The following is a 20,201-nucleotide window of genomic DNA, read 5'->3' on the forward strand; positions in this document are numbered from 1 at the left end:
TTTCCGTCAGACACCATTGTTTAGTTGCATCATTGCCAATCGGCATGAAGGGATGTCGCTTTCCACGTTTTGTTCCGTTTCTGATCTGCTGCACTGGCTCCCCTTTCAGGTCCTGCTGCCTTTTTTCACTTTTTTGTTTTTTCTCTAGATTTCTGCCGTTACAAAATTTTTGCACATTTTAGTTTTTTCTATGTCTGATGGATCCACCGGGGCCACATCAGACGTTGAAGCATCCAGAGGGAGACAATCCAGCTTCCACACCCTCACCTGCATGCTGTGATTGGACCATCCCTAAAGTGCTATCTCTAGAAGATCTCACCTATTCAATCTGAAGTGATCGCTCTAAATTTGCAAACTGAAACACAGAGGCTGCTGTATTCCAGTAAACAGGTAAGTGACACTCATCCTCTGAGCTGATTTCCCTATCAACTGTGGAAACTGAGATATTTTTAGATTGCAGCTTCAGGAACTCCAAAGTCAGGTCCGTGGAGCATTTTACTGAAATTACATTTTGAAAGCAGCTAGGGTGTGTGGCCAACAGAGCTCGGTCAGGGTGACAGGCTGAAAGAGGGAAATGGTTAGAAATTATTGCAGCATAAGTGTGAGAAAAACCTTTGGACAGCAACACAAGTGAGTTCTGTTCAACCCAAGAGCCGATTAAAGGTGAGATACCGAAAAGTCAACACTTTTGATAAACTATATGTTCTTAGTGAAGTATTTTAACTATATGTTTGATAAATGATCTCAGGGATTTTACTTAAAAACCTCTTTCTATGTTTATCAGATGAAGTTGAGATTTCCTTTTGTTTTGATCACGTCTGAATCTAAACTTTAATAGAAGTTTTAATTTGTTGCAAATAAATACGTTACGACTGAGCAAACTGGGTGAGTACTTGAGAAACATGTCTCACACAAACCAGCGTGAAATCCAAAAAGGGCTTCTAACCAACCACTTTAACACCTCTTTAAAACAGACTTCTCTTTGTCAGGTTAGTTGTTAGTCATTTTGTCACACCGACTATTTATGAACATATAGTAATTTAGCCAGAGCAAGGTTGTTCTCTTCACTTAAAACTGATGCTGTTATTGTACTTTCCAAAAGTCCAGATTATATTTTACAGGTTTAGTATATTTTTAGGCTTACCGTTGAACAGTGACACATTTGATTTCTGCCGTTGTCTTCTGCAGTAAACTTTTGAACATTCAGGACATTTTATCCTAAGCTGTGACCTTCATTGTTGCTTTGTTAACCTTTAACGGAAATTTTTAAAAGATCCTGAAAGCTGCTGTGAAATATTACTATTCATTTTTGCATTGTGTTTAGAAAATACTAAATAGCAAAATGGAAGGATATTAATTCTTAAGTCTTTTTTAATTGTAAGATATTAGAAACTTAAAGACCCACTCCAAGGAAAATTGTGTTTTTTAAAATGCTATTGTAGTCTTCTTCCACTTTTGGCTTCTCCCATCAGGGGTCGCCACAGCGAACAAGTCGCGTGGTAAATTAGGCAATGTTTTACGCCGGATGTCCTTCCTGACGCAACCTTCTCACGCAACCTTCTCAAACCGGGCTTGGAACCGGCAGAGGTAGAGAAGGGAACAGGGAGCAGCCTGGAGTCGAACCCGGGTTTCAAGGACGGAAGGCGCCGCAAACCAGCACGAGCTAAACTGGCTCTTAAAATGCTATTGTAGTGTTTATCAATAAAATTAGGGTTAAAACTACATTTCTGAGTGTTTCTTTCTTCAAATCATTGTGAATCAAGAGCAGACAAAAAATGCTATTAGAAAAAGATTGTAATTGCTAAAAACTACAATCGGCGGACCACAAGTTCCCTTCTCTGCTCCATTCCAATGCCTCGCATGCAGACAAATAGGTCCATTCACGTCTCTGTTTAGATTTCCTCTTCAGAGAATGTTACAACTAAAATATGATATTTCATGAAATACTAAAAACTGTTGTATTTAGGTTTATTGTAGTGAATACTTAGTGGTAGAGCAGGTCATCCAATGACCGAAGGGTCGGCGGTCCGATCCCCGCTCCCCCCAGCTAGCTGTCGTTGTGTCCTTGGGCAAGACACTTCGCCCTCCCTGTTTCCAGTGTGGCTCCACTGTTGTGTGAATGTGTGTGAATGATTCCGGTGATGGTCAGAGGCGCAAACTGACAGCCACACCTCTGTCAGTCTGCCCCAGGGCAGCTGAGGCTACATTAGTAGCCACCATCACCAAGTCTGAATGAGGAGAGAATGAATAATGGACACATTGTAAGCGCTTTGAGCACCAAGAAAAAGTGCAGATAAATCTAATCCATTCTAAATCTAATCCATTATTGTTATTGATACAAACAAAGTTTGAAACATTGATGAGGTAATGATTGGATCGGCTACCCTTATATACATTAAAATAACTGCATAGTGTTTACAGATTGTGTATGGCTTGTATGTGATGTAAAGCTGCAGCTGCATAATTGTAAAAACCTATTTCCTGTAAATAACAAATCAAGTTAAAATCCAAATTTTTGTCAATATTTACAATTAAACAAGCAAATTTCACAAGTTTCCCCTTTATAATAAAGTGAGATTTATGGGGATTTTTCATTTGGTGTTAATAAAATACTCTATTTTATATGACAAAAAAACTAAAGTGTCCACACAAATGTTCCCTTTTTAGGACTCTACAGACTTTGCAGTCAAAGGGTTTTGTATAAAATAAACACTTTTTGTTTGTGATGTGTTTTTAACAGCTGATTCTAATTTAAGCTTCTCTTGCTGCAGTTGATCCAACCAGCAGTCATGGAGGATTTGCATTTCAACTCCTCTCTGATCTTCATCTCCAACAGACCTTTGAACTGGTCTGGGGCTGAGACCAGGTACGAACAGTGCAAGGACAAGCCCGCTGTTCTCATTTGGTATCTGAGTCTGCAGTTCACAAACATGTTGTTGGGCATCCCCACCAACCTCATGGTGCTTTGGCTCATCCACAAGAGCAAAAAGGATTCATCAACTTCAGACATCTTCATCTCACAGCTGGCCATTTTAGATGTCCTCTTCTGCCTCATCCCTCCTTTGGAGCTGGTCACCCTGGTCTTCTTCAACAACATCAGCTCCCGGCATGCTCTATTATTCTTTTATGGGATCAAAGACTTCTCCCCCCTCTTCCTGTCTTGCATCTGCCTTGACCGCTACATGGCGGTGATCCACCCCGTCACGTTCACAAAACTAAGGGACCGTGTTTACAGAGGAGCCCTAGCTGTGCTGGTGTGGTTCATCATCCTGGCATATGCTGCAGTTAAATGCTTAGGAAACGTCCCCAACTTTGACAAAGTCTTCACTGCAATGATCCTGATAGTTTTTACCTTCATGGTGATGTGTAACATCACAATCATGTGGGCTCTGAAGCAGTCTGGGCCCAACAGAGATGAGATGCATCCAGTGAAAAAGAAAGCCTTCAAGATGGTCCTCATCATCCTGGCTATCATTATTTTCAATTACCTCCCAGCAGTTGCACTGTTCCCCTTCCAAATGTACTTCTCTCCTGGGGTGTTTCGCTGCTACATTCACTACATCGCTTTTGGCCTGATGGACTTCAGCAGCAGCATTCAGCCTATACTCTACCTGTCTAAGGAGAAGCTGAAGTGGAAACATGTCCGCTCTCCAAACAGGGATACACTGACTTCTTAGAAATAAAAAAAACATCTTCCAGGATGTAAAAGACTATGCGAAGCTGCAAAATATAAAACAAGAAGTCCTGATCACGTCTGAATCTAAACTTTAAGAGCAGTTTTAAAAACCCTTCTTCTGCTTTTAAGTTAATGTTTTCTGCAAAAGGAAATTCCACCCTTTGTGTATTTTTAGGCACGCAAATAAACAAAATTATCTGCCTTGTGTCATTTATTTAAGACTTTTCAGAAAGATGATTAAAATAGAGATTTTTTTTTCACAAAAAAATATTTTTTAATGAGAACTGGAAAATAAGTTTGAGAAAAGTAAACTTAAAGCAACATTAATACATTAGAACACATTTGTCACATTTTCATTGGAGTTTATGATTAACTGATGACAACTATTAGAATAAAAAAAAATTAAATCCTGTCATACCTGTTTCCAATTATATACAAAATATTCTTCAGTGCTTTTTCCTTTCAAGGTGATGTTAAGTTAAGTACAATACTGGATTTATTATTGGTAGGTTGAAAATTAGCAACATCCAGCATGAAGGGTTTAAACATCTGCACAGACTAACTTTCATTTCTCATTTATAATTCAAAACTGTTCAAAAGGAGTGAAATCTTTTTGCTCATCGACTTCTGCCCGGCTGAAGGCTTTCATGCAGCGTGTTTGCATGAATCTGAAAATTCAAGGTCAGAAAGCTGAGCTGAGAATTATTTTTGCAAAATATACAATCAAATATAGTTGGAATGAACATTCTGAAACAACGTATGTCTTGGCATTGTGCATCACCAGGACAGTTTGAGATGACTGCTCACCGCTAGATGGCAGCAATAATCGCACTGAATACAAGTTTGACGCATCAAGTTTCCATTAAGGCAATGTTTGCATATAGATGATCTTTGCACAGCCAGCTGTTTTTTATTTTCTGTAAATATGTCAACGTGAACACAGGAATCCGCAATGCACACAGATCTCCTAAGGAAGGCTGTACTGTTCTGCAGGCTCAGCTTCTTCAAGTCCGTTGTCAGACTCATTCCTTCGTTTGAAATCACGAAACTATATTGTGTTCTTTGTGTGCAACATTTGTCAATAAAGTTATTTTAAAAAATACATGATTTTTCGACTCTTGCTTCATAAACTGTATTTAGGGAGTGTCAGGAGAAATGTTTAAGTTAGGTTAGAAATGGGTACTGTGAGTAAAACCCCCTTAAAAAACTTAGATTAGTCTTAAGGAAAAGAAGAAAAGGCGTGCGGAAAGCTTACAGTTCGCCTTGGGGGGAGCGGGCGTGGGGGCGAGGATGATGGAAACGTGAAGTGGCCAGAGCGACTAATCGATTTTTCCCTTGTCTGACCCCTGCTGACGAGGAGTGGAACTGCACCACTTTCAAACAAAAAACTGTTGACAGGAAAGGTCTTGGTTGGGTGTCTGCAGGTTATAAGTTATTACACGACATGGGACAAAAATCACTTTTAATCACTTTTATAACTTACAACGTAAAATATAAACAAAAACGTAAAACTGACAAATGTTTTAACTTATTAATGGATAAAGTAATATATTATTTTCATTATAAAATAATTTAAACAATTTATTGAATAGATAATAAGTTACTTATACATTTTGACATTCATTTAATTAATTTAATTTTATTTATTGAATAAATAACAAATTACTCTTACATTATTAAATACACTTCAGTTACATTATTAGTTGTACTCTTGAGTTATTCATGTATCAACATTAATAGGAATAAATTAGCACATTTACACTGCAATTTATTGACGAAAAACAGCAACCTATCACTTTTAAAACGTTTTATCGATGAAAACAACTGATGCCTTTTGAATGAAAAATAAGGAATGAGTGAATGTTGTCAATAAAGTAAACTCTTTACTGTTAGTTTACTCTATACTGTTTAAGCTAAATAAGACACTGAGAAGGTTGGAAATCAAACCACAGATTTGCTCACTGGTATACAGTTTGTCTATCCCTTGAACTTCACTCTTAAAAAAAACCAAAAAACTAAAAGACTCTTAATTTGTCCTATTGCACCAAGTTAAGCAGTTTGTAGCTATATTTAAGTCATTTTAATATGTATACATTGTATACATTTGGAAAGCAAAAGGTGAATTTTTTTCCTTATGACTGATTGCAACACAAATGTTTCTGAATGGTTCTCATTTATATAAACCGGCTTTTCTAACCAGAGAGGACAATGAGTTACCAGCACTGATAGGAGCTAATCCAATACAAAATTATCTGGTTTTGCCACATCTTTCCTGTAGTGTCTTGGAATGAAGCTGAACCACTCCCGTCATCTGACCAGAATGTGCATGTATGCATGCCTTCAGGGCTGTGGGTGTAGTCTGAGGCTTCTCAGGTGTCTTTCGAGCTCCTGACTTGTTTGCCAATCAGAAAGTATGCTTTTTTTTCTTCTTAGTTGCCACAGTTTTATTTTCCCCTCGCCCACAGAGAAACTAAAAGCAGAAAGGAGCGCAAATGTCTGGACTTGTATGGGAAGTCTAAAGACGGACGAGGATCAAGATGTGGGACCTTGTTGTTCTTAATTTCAGTGTGGGCAACTACAAGAACACCTTGCTTGAATAGAGCGGATATGGGGCTTGTTTGTTGAGCGCAGCAGGTTCAAACACAAGCAGGTCAGTGTTAGACGTCTTTAAGAGTGTTACTCTTTGAAGGAAATGTATACCTAGTAAATCAGAGGGGGCTTTTCCCTCCCACGATCCCTGACTCGAAGCCCCACAAGCTGATTGATCATATGATGTTGCTTTTAGGTGCCCAGAGGGGGTAAGTCATGCTTTTTCACTCTTCATTTTCAGCCTCATGCTTACATTTGTTTATGCTTTTTGAGTAGAACTTGGTCATGTATTCAGCTGTTTTAAGCTTCTGTTCTGTTCATTTTTCACTTCTTCCTCTTTTTCATTTTTTTTTCCCTCTCTGGTATTGTTCATTATGTTTCTACTTCCTATTTCTGATACGCATTTGAAAGCTACCACATTTCTTTCAGTACTTTTCACAGATATTACAATCATCCAAGTTCTGGCAAGTTCATCTTGATACTAAAATGTCAGATCCAAACAACAGATTTGAAGATTTCTTTTATTTTGATAGTCAACTGTGGTTTCAGTGATCCACCTGCATACTGCAGACCAGTGTTGTTACATGAAACACTCATCATGAATCAGTGAAGGATCCAAGACCTGCTTTTTGTTTCAAATAACCTAAAAATAAAAGCATTTTTATTTAGTTATCTTTTAGTTTCTTAACTTAGTTTTATATTATCAAAACCAAGTAACTCAACTCATTTCTTAAAAAAACATGAATGCTTTAGTTTTTATTTTGTCTACTTGTCATCCTAATATGAATCTTTGTTCCGTCCTGTGCTTTTTGCACCCTGCCAGGAACTGAAAATGAAGCACTCACACAGGAAATGCGGTCAGGCTTTGTACCGGAAGCCGTGTTACACGACATGACGGCAATAATGAAGGCAAAATTCGGAAGATAAATATTGGCTGAAAAGAAGTGGGTAAAGTGGAGATCAAATTTAAACAGCAGAATGTAAGCTAATATATATTACTTGTCAGAATCAACTGCTGCATTGCAAATGAAACTTTTGCAGTTTTTAAAGTATCAGTGTGGCAGAAGGGTTATGGACGGTGTTTGCAACATACACAGAAGTTAAATTTGCTCAGTAACAGTGTGACTAAAGTGATAAACTCCAGACTGCTCACCAAAAAACCCTCCTCTTGTCACCATCGTCCTTCAATTTTTCACTGTACACCTCTCATGCCGCTGTCACTCAGTCTTTGCTCACAGTTTGTGGTCAGGAAGTTCTTCTCTGACATTTCACTGACAATGTGTTCCACAGCAGTGGCACGCCAAGAGGAGGGTTTTCACATCAAAAGAATTACTACAAAAAAATGGACCAAATCTGGATTATATAGCAGCACAGTTGTGGAGGGTAATTTCTAAATCTTTTTATTTTTTTATCATAGATTTTGTAGTTGTCACTTTGTGGCACGTTTGGGCTTTTGTAGCAGGAAGAGTGAATGTGGGAGGAACAGAGCAGATGTAATGCCGGCCAGATAAGACGGTTTTTTACTAAAGCCCACTGGTTATCACAAGGTCTTCTCTTCCAGCTCATGCTCAATGGTGTGTGTTGCAATTTCCAGCCATGTGATTCTGCAGATGTGAAAGAACTGAAGACAGAGTAGAAGGATTCTGCACACGAGCAGTTCGGCACTAACAACGGTAAAGCTCGGAACAGCTCTATTGACTCTGTTTTAAAATGGCAATTTCTACTTTCTGTTGTTGGGGTCTTTTGGATTCAATATTTTCTCACAATATCTGTTAATTTCTTTAACATCTTTCAGAGATCTAATGGAAAACAGAAGAGGATACCCAAATATATAATATCCTATCCCATTGAAACAGAGGACTGAAGAAAAAGACTCAGAGTGTGAGGCAGACTCCTGCGTTTTATATAGAACCAAAAGAAAAAAAGGAGGAGGTCAGCAGTTATCTCAAAGGACAGGAAGAGCCAAAAGGAGAAGAAACTTCAACAAAGGGTGTTGAGACTGAACAAGACATTGATAAAACACTGAGTGAGAGTACATCTCAGGACTTTCCCAGCTTCCAGGTGGACTTTACAGCTCATGTAAACCCAGAGAGTGGAACAGGAGGAGATCAGACAGGAAGAGCTTGAAAGAGGAGAAACTGAAGCAAAAACTGTTGAAACTCAGTCCGACTCAATCAAAATACTTGTTGAGTGGGTTCAAAGCTCCAAGAATGAGGTGGACTGTTTTTGGACAGAAACAGAGGAAAAGCCAACAGACTGGACTGGAAGAATCAACATCAGAATAACGGAGCCGGTAATGAAGAAAGTGAGGAGCCACAGTCCTTCAGCTGAGTCAGAGAGGTGTGAGTATCTTGACAGATCGTCGTTAATCTACCACACATCTGAGATATGCATTTGGAGCAGTAATTTGTTTGATTCTGATGGATTTTAAGTCCATGACACAGGAACTACCAGTATTACCTTCACTTAATGAATTAAAGATTACTTGCCAGTGTAATTTAAATGTAATCCCTTATTACTACTGTCTTGGAAATGTGATGTTACATAACTTTTGTGTTACTTTTAAGTTACTTTCTTTGTAACACCTGCTGAAGTAGAACATAAAAGGGAAGTTTATGGTTTAGTAAGAACTACTACAGCTGTAGTTTATGATTCGTAAAGTGAAACTGCAGGAACAACAATTGGAGGATCAACCCATAAGCTTTTTTTAAAAAAAATAAAAATTTCCATTTTGAAAAAAGAGAAAACACAAACATAAAAAAAGAACCAGAGGCATCGATTAGCAAAAACTATACACTTGAAGTTTAATTTTATTAACTACACTTGAGTATAAGTATAATATGTATAGTTATAGCAAGTGCACTATAGACCATGTATGTGTAGTGTGGGAATTATACTAGCTGAATACTTCTTCAGACTAAATTGGACTAAATTGGAACATTTTAAGTTTACAATATATGATAGTATATAAAAGGTAAACTTCAAGTATACTAGCTCATTTTTAGTATTGACTCAGAATGCTTGTAGTACACTTAAATAGATGATTTTTTGCCAAGAGCTGTGTGCCTCAGACAGACTACAACAAATGCTACTTCATAAAAGCAGGTTAATGGCACACTGCTCAGCCTGCAACAAGACAAATGTTGTCCCTGTGGAAAAAACAGGACAAGATGCAGTTATTTGGAACACAAAAATGAACTAAAGGTGTTTGGATTTAAGAGCTCAACAGGAAATTTGATTCATTAAGTAATAAGAACTTTTAAAAAGCTCAAAAATGACCAAAATGAAGCAAAAAAAAAAGATTTTTCTGTGGCATTTTGTCATTTGTTGATGTCTTTTAGTTTCATTGCTTTAAGCAATTTGGTTACTCTTTCGCGATACAAAAGTTACTGAACACGTACTCCCTAAACAACTGTTACAGTAAAAAGTAACATTCTACTGCACTATATTACTTTTGTTACGAATCACTACTCTCTCAACTGTCCTAAAAATAAAAAAGGAGAACTTTCCAAATTAACCTTTATTTTGAATAACATTGATTCTGTAACCCAGAAGTATCTGTTGAGACAAGAGACAGGACAGGACAGGACGTTTGATTGGCTATATCCAATGCAGTATATATCCAATCATCAGGGATGTTAATTTCCCTAAATTTTTATCCAACGAAAAGCCTTAATTTAATATATTTAATGGTTTATTTACTGACACAGCACAAAACATGTTAACTATTGAATTCTCTTTGACCAAATTTAGAGTTATGCCAATGATCTGATGTGGATGTGATCGTCTCTCACCTTTTTTAACTACAAAGTGTAGGAAGTAGTGGATAAAATTAGTACAGAGTCGTGATGATATCATCTTGGAGGTTTTAGTTCCTGCTTGGTGTGGGTTGTTTTACTCTGGTACAGAGGTAGAGCGGTCGACCTCTGATGGAATATTGCAGATTCGGTTCCCGCCTTGTCCGCCCATGCGTAGAAGTGACCTTGAGCAAGACACTGAACCCCATATTGCTCCTGGTGGTTGTAGGGCCAGTATTTGCCATCAGTGACTGTACATCATTTTGGTTCTTCTAAGACAGAAGTAAAGAGATGTATAAGTATACACCCTTCCTATCATGGTTAAATTGAGATTTAAAATGGGTACTTCTAAGTAGTGTAAGTAGTTAGAATTGTATAAATAAAAAGATATAAACCTGCAACAAGTCATTATTTTCATGTGGAAGTATCTCAACTTCCTTTTCCATTTTGAAATGCTTTTGCTATGATATAAAACCTTTATCAGGAACTGTTCTCAGTTTTTTCCACTCTTTGTAAGGTGATAGCTGTAGAACTGCTAAAAAATGACACATCCTTTATTTCTACACTTACAGAGGAGCTCAGATACCTGCATTCAGGAGCTGAAGAAAACCGAAGGATACCAGAACCAATGCAGTTCAGACTGAAGAGGCATGATTGTGTGGAGATGTAGATCAGGATGTGGAGCCTGAAAAGCCAAATGATGCAGAAAGCATAAAAATAAATATTGACAATTGCAGAAGAGAGCACAGAAAGCACACAACATCAAGCAGAGGTGCTGGGAAATCTTGATGGGACAAACCGTGTAGAGTAACTTCAGAGTTCCCAAACATTTTTTCAGGGGATCAAGAGGCTTCAGTGAAGCCTCAGCAGATTGAGTCTTAGACATGAATGAAGAGTCTGGACTCGTGGAGGTGCCTCCTCACACTGACGAATGTGAACAGTTGGAGCAACAAGAAGAGCAAGATGTGGAGCTTAGAAACCAACTTACACAATCAGAAAACCAACAGCATCTCGAGGAGACAGTTGGTGTGGACCCACAAGGGACAGAGGAGGTAGAGAAAATGCAACCGGTGGAGGAAACGTTAGATTTACCAACGCAGATGTGCTCAGAGCGGCCAGAGCAGCCAGAGCAGCCAGAGCAGCCAGAGAGGACAAGTGAGTCAGAATTGAAAGAACAGCTGTCTCCTGAGCCTGAGGTCACACAGCAGATACAGATACAGGACGTCATCCTAAAACAGGCCGATACAACAGTAGGTGAGTCACATCAAGCTGAAGAGTCAGAGGTTACTGACAATGAAGATGTAAAAAAACCTGAAGCCAATGGAGAACAACACAAAGCCCCAGGATCGGCTTTTAAGAATGGAAAAGTGGACAAAGCCATGGCCAGGAGCCTGGCTGAACGGCTCTTCAACCTGGACAGAATACAACGTGCAGACGTGGTGAAACACTTAGACAAAGAGTAAGCACAAACTAAAATATGTTTAATTCTTAAAACAGGAAATAGTTTGCATTTTGTTCTTTCTGATCATCTGCATAATCACTGATGACTGAAGCAAAAAACACCAAAAATAACAATCATATCATTTTATAGTCACAAAACACACAATTTTTACCATGAAGTAAAGGCAACTTTCTTATCCTTTGCCAAATTCAATCTTAGTAGTTATACATATATTTATACATACATATATATACACCAGAAGGTTGGTAAAGGTTCAGCGCCATTTAAAGATACTTTTTCCTAAGCGTAGATTCTGTTAAGGGACTGAAAACTAAAATACTTGTGGAGTGACCTTCAGTTTCTGTGTGGTCAGGTTACAACCACAGGAAAAATAAATATCATCTTCATTTTGACACAAAGAAAAGTCCTGAGCATGAATAAGAGAGCACAGACTGTTGTACTAAAATATACAAAAAGGAAGGACTTGTGTGCAAATGACTATTCTGATTCAGCAAATCTGTAGCCCTGCAAACACTATTCTAAAACTAGAAGGAGCTGCATTTCCAGAAGAAAATGCAGGGTTGAATGCTATAATGCTGAATGAAAGCTGAATTTGCTGAAGAAATGGCTCAACAGAGCTGAAAGAGCTCAACATTTTAAAAGTAGAATGGTTAAAGTAGGTAAAAAACTGTAAAAGAAGTTAAAAAAAAAAGATTTCCTATGTATTTTAATGAAGCAAAAATCCTGGGAAATCCTGGAATATCTTTAAAAGTTAAAAGATTTGAAAAAGAAAGTCATAGCAGGAATAAGCTGAAAAAGTTGAACATTGTAATAGTAGAATGGCTAAAATAGGTCAAAAAATGTAGAAGGAGTTAAGCATGAAAGCTTAAGTTGATGAAAAAATGGCTGAACTGTTGAAAACTTGAAGATGTTGCTAAAATGGTTAAAAGTGCTAGCATTGGAATCAGCATCATCAACTGACTCAAAAAAACACAAAATAAGTAAAGAGAAACAGGAAAACAAAGGGTTGAATGCTTTACAGCTTTACAGCATTCAACCAAGACTTCAACCAATGAAGAAGAAGAAGTTAATGGATAACTGGAATGCAATCCAAACTGAAAAAGTTTACCAAGTTTACCACACATTTACTTACTGTGTTTATTATTATAAACACAGTAAGTCCTGATTGTCTTCAGAGTGTAAAGAGATTTAAAAAAATAATGCTACATTTAGTTATTAGAGAAATCAAGTTGTTTTTTTTTTGGGGGGGGGGGGGGGGTAATTTATTTACTAGTCAGAAAGATCCTTTTCTTTTATTTGTAACAAAATATTAAAAGCATAGCAGAATAAAAATGTGAGATAATCCTTCATTGTAAAATCTTTTCAAAATCATCTTGTTTTTGCCTTTGTGACTGATTCTATTGCTACATTCAGATACTTTTACTCCTTTTTGACTAAATCAATTCCTCCAAGTAACAACCTTAATATTCTGCTATATTTATTTCAAAGTCATTCTTTAGTAAAAAAAAAAAACTATGACAAATTTAGGTGCTTTTTGTGTCATCAAACAATATATATTTTTTACTAAAACATTATCAAATTAGTGATGATCTGTGGTATTTAGATGGTATTGTGTGTTAACAACCCAGTGATTACATCATTTTAATGAAAAGCTCCTTAGAAAACGAGCCTTTTGGAGTCTTTACCAATGATAATTTACTTTTCTCTGTCCAGTAATGATTTTAGCCACGCTGTTGGAGAAGAATATCTTCAATTCTTTGACTTCACTGGGCAAACTCTGGACCAAGCTCTTAGGTGAGAAAGAAAGGAGAATCTTGGACTCCCTTTCTTTTTTTCACCATCCTCAAAAACCATCTTTAACTTCTCTTTTGTTCTCCCTCAGGTCATTCCTGAAGGTGGTGTTACTGATTGGAGAGAGCCAGGAGAGGGAACGTGTCCTGCAGCACTTCTCTTCACGCTTCCTGCAGTGTAATCCTTCCACATATTCTTCCTCAGGTGAGCGTGGGCGACACGCATGCAAACGTCAAGGATGCGGCAGTGAGATCTTAAGGCTCTGTCCTGAAGTCATCCCTCTTGTTGGTATCCCCAGGGTCTGTGCTGGCTCTGACATGTGCCTTGATGCTTCTCAACACTGACTTGCATGGACAGGTAAGGGTGTACCACTCTGTGTTATGCACGTTTCCATCAGCTGTTCAGTCTTTGGCATGTTGTATGTTTGTGAGAAGCATGTAGGAAAGCCCATGTCATCCTCAAAGTTTGTATCAAACCTGGATGGGATGAATGAAGGAGGAAACTTCAACAAGGATCTGTTGAAAGTAATTTTATCACACATTTATTCCCGCAAAGCACCAAAATCACTCACAAAACTAAACATTTTCCCATTCCTCTTATGCTGCAGAGTTTTTATAACTCCATAAAGAATGAGCCACTGGAGTGGGCCGTGTAAGTAACCTGACAGAAAATGACAAATTTAGTCTTCACCTGACCCACAATCATCTCACTGGTGTTCTCCCTCCGCCGTCTGATGAAGTAATGAAGAGGAGCTGAAGAACAGCGTGATGTTGGATGAAAGTGCCGGTGAAAGTGCACCTCTCCGGTCAAAAGCCAACCCCTTCCAGGATGTCCCCCAGGACAAGAGGGCCTCTGTGGTCGTACAGGGTTTTCTGAAGAGGAAGTTGCACGCCGACATCGATGGCAAACGCAGTAAGTGCGACAAAAAAACTTTCCATTACCTCGTTGGCAAGAAATATGACAATGAAATGCTGTGAAGGTATCTAAAATTGCTCTAAAATTGCTATCAAAATAAGAGGGGGTGGCAACAGAAACAAGAATGAGGTCAGAAAAATCTTTAAAAATTAGAAGAAAAATCCTATAGTTTGGAATAAAATTACTCTTAAAACTGCAGTTCAGTAGAAGCACAACCGTTTAAAAAATCTTTTTATAACTACATGTAGATGCTAGATTAAAGAAATAGATGTGCTCTTTTATTTAGTGACACACATTTGAGATTTGGCTTCCTGAATATAATTGGGTGGCCGTGGTGCAGCGGTAGGGCGGTTGACCCATGATCATAAGATTGCAGGTTCAATTCCTGCCTTGCATTTCCATGTGGCGAAGTGTCCTTGGGCAAGACACTGAACCCCACCTTACCTCTGGGGGAGGCTGGCGCCAGTGTTTGGCAGCGGACCAGTGTGTGAATGTGTGTGTGCATGGGTGAATGGGTCTGTGACTATAAAGTGCTTTGGGCCTTCAAAAGAAGGTAGAAAGCGCTATATAAGTATTTACCATTTACCAAAAAGCGCTCTGAAGAACTTCTAATAATTATAACTGATCTGTGCTGGAACTATAACTGATGGAAGGCTACACGTTTCTTTGGGACAGCTCCTTGGGGCAAAAGAGGCTGGAAGGCTTTTTATGGAGTCCTAAAGGGAATGGTCCTGTACTTACAAAAGGTGAGTAACTTTGATCCTTCTTTGTAATGGGATGGGATTATATAAATTCACTTCCTTTTCAAGCAAAGTATTAAGCTCTTTTTGACATTTTAATATCTAATTAATTCAATGCATCAGGTACTGTATGCGTACTAATATGTCTATTTATGTTTAAGAATAATTATAATTGCATTATTTACATGTCCATGTGGATGCATATGGAAGCGTATATATTTTTACTTTTAAAATTTTTGTTTTTTCCAATCAAGTAATCATCCTAAATTTGATACATCTATGTGTGGTACATATTTCTTTTGTTTGTTTTCTCTACTAATCTTGTTTTGATTGCTAGAAATAAACTAATTCCAATCCAATCCAATACCTGACCAACCATTTTCTATTTTTTTTTCTTTTTTCAAGGGTCAGGACAATAGCCGTGGGGATGACAATGCTTTTGAGGAGGTGGTGAGCGTGCATCACTCTCTGGCTGAGCAGGCGGCCGATTACTCCAAGAGCCCACATGTCTTTCGCCTGCAGACAGCCGACTGGAGAGTTTTTCTCTTTAAAGCTTCGTAAGTTGAATCGTTCCAGAACTGTGTGATCAAACATGCCTTTTCAGATTTACAACAGCTTGTTTGAACAAGTTTTTTTCTCTCAGTTCCACCGTTGAGATGAATTCGTGGATCAGCCGCATCAACCTGGTTTCGGCGCTTCACTCCTCCCCGCCATTCCCGGCAGCTGTGGGCTCCCAAAGGAGGTTCTGCAGACCCATCCTTCCCGTCTCACAGTCGGTGCAAACTCTGGTAATCAACCTTCCTAAGTTTTTATTGTTCATCTATTCTTTTTGCCTACCAATCATCCACCCGGTTTCTGCTTACTCACAAATAATAAGAACATGTACACCTTTGTTAGGCCTTGTATCCCTGGTTGGGCATAGGCCATTAACAACTCCCTGCCGTCATCCTCTGTCCTTGCTAGCTCCCTCCAGGTGACCAGTCTGGTTGATGTCAGCCTTCAGGTCCCCTCTCCACATCTTCCTTTTATTCCTAGTTTTCCATTGACTTGGAATTCCAGGTCATGCAGGACGGGTGATCCTGCATGATGGTTTCCTCAGAAGAAACACCAAGGATGCCTCAAAAGTACAAATTTATTAGCAGGAGGGGAAAGTTGTCCACCGTAGTTTATGGTTTTGACTTGATGATAGGCATCACATTAAAACCACTTCCTGAACAGGCTCAGAAATCCGATGAGCCTTACAAAAGACGGAGATGCAATGAGTTATAACAAACAGGTGAACAGAGTATTGGTGCAATCAGCAGAAATCATTCCTGAGAGGTGTTGCAAATAAGCTGATGAAGACATCCAGGATAGATTCAAAATCCCAGTTTGACATAGTTTTATGAGCTTATTCCACTGCATGTTTGCCACACGATGAAACCAAGTCGCAGTTACATTAAGCCAGGTGTAGAAAGATTGCAGGTTCACATTATTGATGGAGAGACCGCGCATGTTCACAAAATTTCAAACATGAAAAGAACAAAAACACATAGCAGATGCAGCTTATCATGGAGAAACATGAAGCAAAACAAACAAAAACAGAATACAAATGGGAAAAATGTGGTTACATTTGCCATCAAAAAATGTTTGAGGTGGAATGAAAGCGATGCAGATTGTAGCACCAAATCAGAAAATAAATAAACTACTCCTTTTAAGAAATTATAATAAAAGGAAAAACACTTTTTAATTGTTTAAAGGTGCATTTTAGGTGTTATTTCTAGGGCAAAATTAGCAAAAATTTCTATTACCATGTGAATGTGGTAATAGACAGAACCCTGTCCCAACGCAGAGTAAATGATTTGAAACAAACTGTTTTTAATGTGACTTTTCTCTACCTTTCTCACATTTTTTCAGTTCTTATCACACCAAAATATGATTTTGTTTTTAAATATTGTGCTATAATTATGTTAAAAAAAATTTAGACTTAAGAATATTACAATATGTAATAGCATATAATATAATAGCATCTGGAATAAATAATGTACCTGATGATGATGAAAACTCCCACCTGATGTGAGGGTTTTCACTTGAAATCATTTGTGTGGGGAAAAAAGAAAAAAAGAGATAAAGTTTCAACATATCCGTGCAAACATAATGACAACAATGAAGGTCACAATTAGTGAAGCCAAAGTTAAAGACATTTGCTTTTGTGGATTTCTGTGTCAAGGAATGCCAGCTGCAGAGTCACACTGGAATGCTGGAGTCTTTCAAGGCTGACCTGTCACACCAGCAGGAAAATGCTCCTGAGGGAAAGAAGGCCAAAGCCAAGGACCTGGAGGAACATCGTGTCAGAACAGAATACCTACATCACGAGGTACTGGAACTTCTGAAAACTCCCCTAAACCCTTCTTTTCATTTAAAAAAGTGTGCAAAATCTCAATGAGTGCATTGTCCTCTCACAGTATTGGGCAAAAAACTTGGCACAGTTTATGAGTAAAATGAAAGTTTTACTGCATTTAAAGCTGCATACCACTTTGTTTACAAATGTAATGCTGCGTTTCCAAAAAGCAGGTTGTGAAGCAGGTAAGCAATCACAGTAAATCTGATTTTGTTTGTCTGAGATTCTATTTGTTAAACACCAAGACCTGTTAGGATCAAATAACATTTATACTCAACGCTTTATTTAAAAGACAGTTTTTCCATGTAAAAGTGTGTAAAGAGATACAGGGGATTCAGTGTCTGCTGTACAACCACAGGTTTGCCGCTATGAAATCTACATCCAAGTGCTGCAAGCTTGGAAGAAAGTGAAGACGTCAGATCAGAGTGAGCTGAGCATCAGTGAGCTGAACCAGTTTGACAGATGTGTGTGCGGGGACTCTGTAGACGACAAGAAAGACGAGGAAAGTGAGCTGCAAAGGTCTCACTCCAGTCCTTCTCTGGAAGTGGAGTTAGCTCCTCCAACGGTCATCAAAGTCCGGCGCAACATCTCTGAGAGACGGCCATACCGCAAGACCATTGTTCCAAGGAGGACCAAAGAGGCTTGAGACTGTTATAAAAAAGTCTTATATATGCATTTATGCAAAAGGGTGCCCATAGGTGTGCACTCTTAAAAAATAAATAAAAAAAAAATAAATAAAACTCAGGAAGACCACAGCTCTCTCAGGGAGGATGCAAACCTGACAAATTGAAATCATTTCTCAAAACTGCAACAGCCCAATGTGTGTCTGAACCACTAGAGGGTGCTGTAAAACAGCATTCGTCTGTAAGAGTCCCGATGTGCTGCATCAGCTTTGTTTAAAATGGCACTTTTTTCATTCTTTATATTGTATGAAAACATTTTGTTTACAGTTTTCTGGCAGCATCTGTGATACATTGTTTGTATAAATGAAGGAATATTTTATAAAATGTAATTTGCTCCACGGTGGTATTAAAAAACACGAGACAGTTTATTCATTTTTTTAATGAGAGAAAAAAACAGAACTGTCAAACTTATGTCAAAAATAAATCTAGATTTTGAGCTTGATTTATCCTGTTTTCTGTGTAAAAATGTGCCATCGAGATAGTTGCATTTCCTCTGTTGATGCACTGATGGTATGCTCAAATGTTTGTTTTAGTTTAAAAACAGCAAATAAGCAAGAGATACTTTACATAACCACGCTGGCCAGTCGAATAAGGAAATTCCGCCAATGTTTCTCATAAAAATAAAAAGATCATGAGAGCCCAACTGCAGTATTTCCATCTTTACCTGACATGAACAGAACCCATCAGCAAAACGTAGAAGTTTTGCTTAGACAGGTTGCAGTATTTATCACAGACTTCCAGGCTGACGCAGACTGGTTAAACCGATAAACTAACTCAGGATTGAAGATGAGCTGGTGATGCACTAGCCTGTGAAATTGCTGATTTGGTTGAGTGTGAAATTCATTGCAGCTTTTTGTTTTTTATAGGCCCAAAAAACAAAACTCTAATTTGAAGCCTGGGTGTGTTCCTTTGTGTTTATGAATATATGTTCCTATGTGAGAGATTATTTGACTCAGAGCTTTATGTTTGGTATTCTGAATCAAAACAAGCACAACAGCACTTTCTAGGTTTTCCCCTTTTAGTGGGTTCTTTTGGTTGCCCTGCAGGAAGACGCCAAACATCAGTCCAAGTTACCTGGAGGAGCGAAGCAACCTACCAGTTGGAAAGCTTCTTTTGCACAGCTCTCCTTTTTGCATTCTTTTGGGGACAACAACGCCCCAATTCATTAAAAGAACAACAAGCACTCATTAAGATAAAGTTAGATTTGGCAGATGTGGGTGACTGATTGGCAACCATGAGTGACAAGCCCCCAAGGCCACCACAACACCTTCAGAAGGACAGGAGGCGTGGCTAAGCGACAGGAATCCTAAGGAAAGATTGTAGTATTGAGCAGCAGCCATGAACGCTGGCTGAAATATTTAATTTTCAGCAATAAAGGTGCAGGTTTGATGGTGAGAGGAGCTCTTGGGAGGAAGCTCTTCTCACATGGCCTGTGGACCATGACTTCTGCAGTGGTGGTGGCCTTGTTTATCCCCCGTGGCATCGCTCTCCTCCTCTCCAACAACGATAATGACAGGCCAGAGCAGCAGGGGCTGCATAAGCTCCTGGGTTCAGAGGGCATCCGTCCCAAGGAAGTGGCCTGTTTTTGTTCCATTTGCTCCACTCCATACTGGAGCTTTGTGCAGCTCAGTCAGGCCTGGGTGGGTAATTAAAAAGGCAAGACCTCAAGTTGTAATCATTAGTGGCTTGTCTAGCGTAGGCTCCAAAACAGACCCTCAACAGGTCAATTCTTTTTCTTCCCCATACCCCACTTGTTTTTGCATTGTACTGCCCTGCTTCTTCACCGACTGGTTCCATTAAAGTCACAAATGCCTGAAAACACTTCCTGCTAACACACACTGTACTGTAAACACCCACATTTATCCTCCGCCTCGCACGCTCTAGTTGTTACTTTCTACATTTTATCTGCTCCAATACTTGACTTCTTCTCACATGGCAGCAACTGGAAAAATATTCTTCCTGTCTCACCTGATGTTCCTTTTTCCTTCTCAGTTTCTCTTCGCGGTTGCAGTGATGAGTCCTTCACTGTTGAGGGCCCTTGAAGTCTTTCAGTGGCTCTTAAAGGAGTTTAGTTTTTTTACACACCACTTTTACAAACGAGCCTTTTCTTTATCATTTTTTGTAAAAGTAAACAAACTTTTTTATTAAATTAAAAATTAGCCTTCACT

The 20,201-nt window shown here is 38.6% G+C and overlaps 1 protein-coding gene across 7 annotated transcripts; it reads left to right on the forward strand.

The window, feature by feature from the left end:
- Window positions 1–6,048: 6,048 nt before the first annotated feature.
- Window positions 6,049–18,676, forward strand: LOC101175010 (PH and SEC7 domain-containing protein 4). 7 transcript variants are annotated; one of them, XM_023960880.1, is made up of 16 exons: window positions 6,049–6,474; window positions 7,089–7,648; window positions 7,827–7,938; window positions 8,061–8,607; window positions 10,635–11,521; window positions 13,238–13,318; window positions 13,407–13,519; window positions 13,614–13,672; window positions 13,750–13,839; window positions 13,923–13,966; window positions 14,055–14,227; window positions 14,906–14,976; window positions 15,376–15,527; window positions 15,614–15,758; window positions 17,180–17,326; window positions 17,709–18,676. In XM_023960880.1, exons 5-16 carry the CDS (start codon window positions 10,947–10,949, stop codon window positions 17,994–17,996), a joined length of 1,938 nt encoding a protein of 645 aa, XP_023816648.1. In that variant the 5' UTR covers window positions 6,049–6,474; window positions 7,089–7,648; window positions 7,827–7,938; window positions 8,061–8,607; window positions 10,635–10,946; the 3' UTR covers window positions 17,997–18,676. The 7 variants fall into 7 exon arrangements, with proteins under 7 accessions (XP_023816648.1, XP_023816649.1, XP_020563311.1 ...); XM_023960881.1 differs by having other exon boundaries at window positions 7,860–7,938; XM_020707652.2 differs by having other exon boundaries at window positions 7,556–7,648; window positions 8,061–8,605.
- Window positions 18,677–20,201: the final 1,525 nt, after the last annotated feature.

This window comes from Oryzias latipes, chromosome 12 (assembly GCF_002234675.1).
Source record: "Oryzias latipes chromosome 12, ASM223467v1".
In the NCBI taxonomy this organism is placed as follows: domain Eukaryota; kingdom Metazoa; phylum Chordata; class Actinopteri; order Beloniformes; family Adrianichthyidae; genus Oryzias; species Oryzias latipes.

Excerpts from the sequence above, each read along its gene's own strand:
- LOC101175010 (XM_023960880.1), top strand. The coding sequence starts at position 10,947 with ATGAATGAAGAGTCTGGACTCGTGGAGGTGCCTCCTCACACTGACGAA. Across the intron at positions 13,673-13,749 it reads ACACTGACTTGCATGGACAG|CATGTAGGAAAGCCCATGTC; the intron begins GTAAGGGTGTAC and ends GTTTGTGAGAAG. Across the intron at positions 13,967-14,054 it reads GAGCCACTGGAGTGGGCCGT|TAATGAAGAGGAGCTGAAGA; the intron begins GTAAGTAACCTG and ends CGTCTGATGAAG.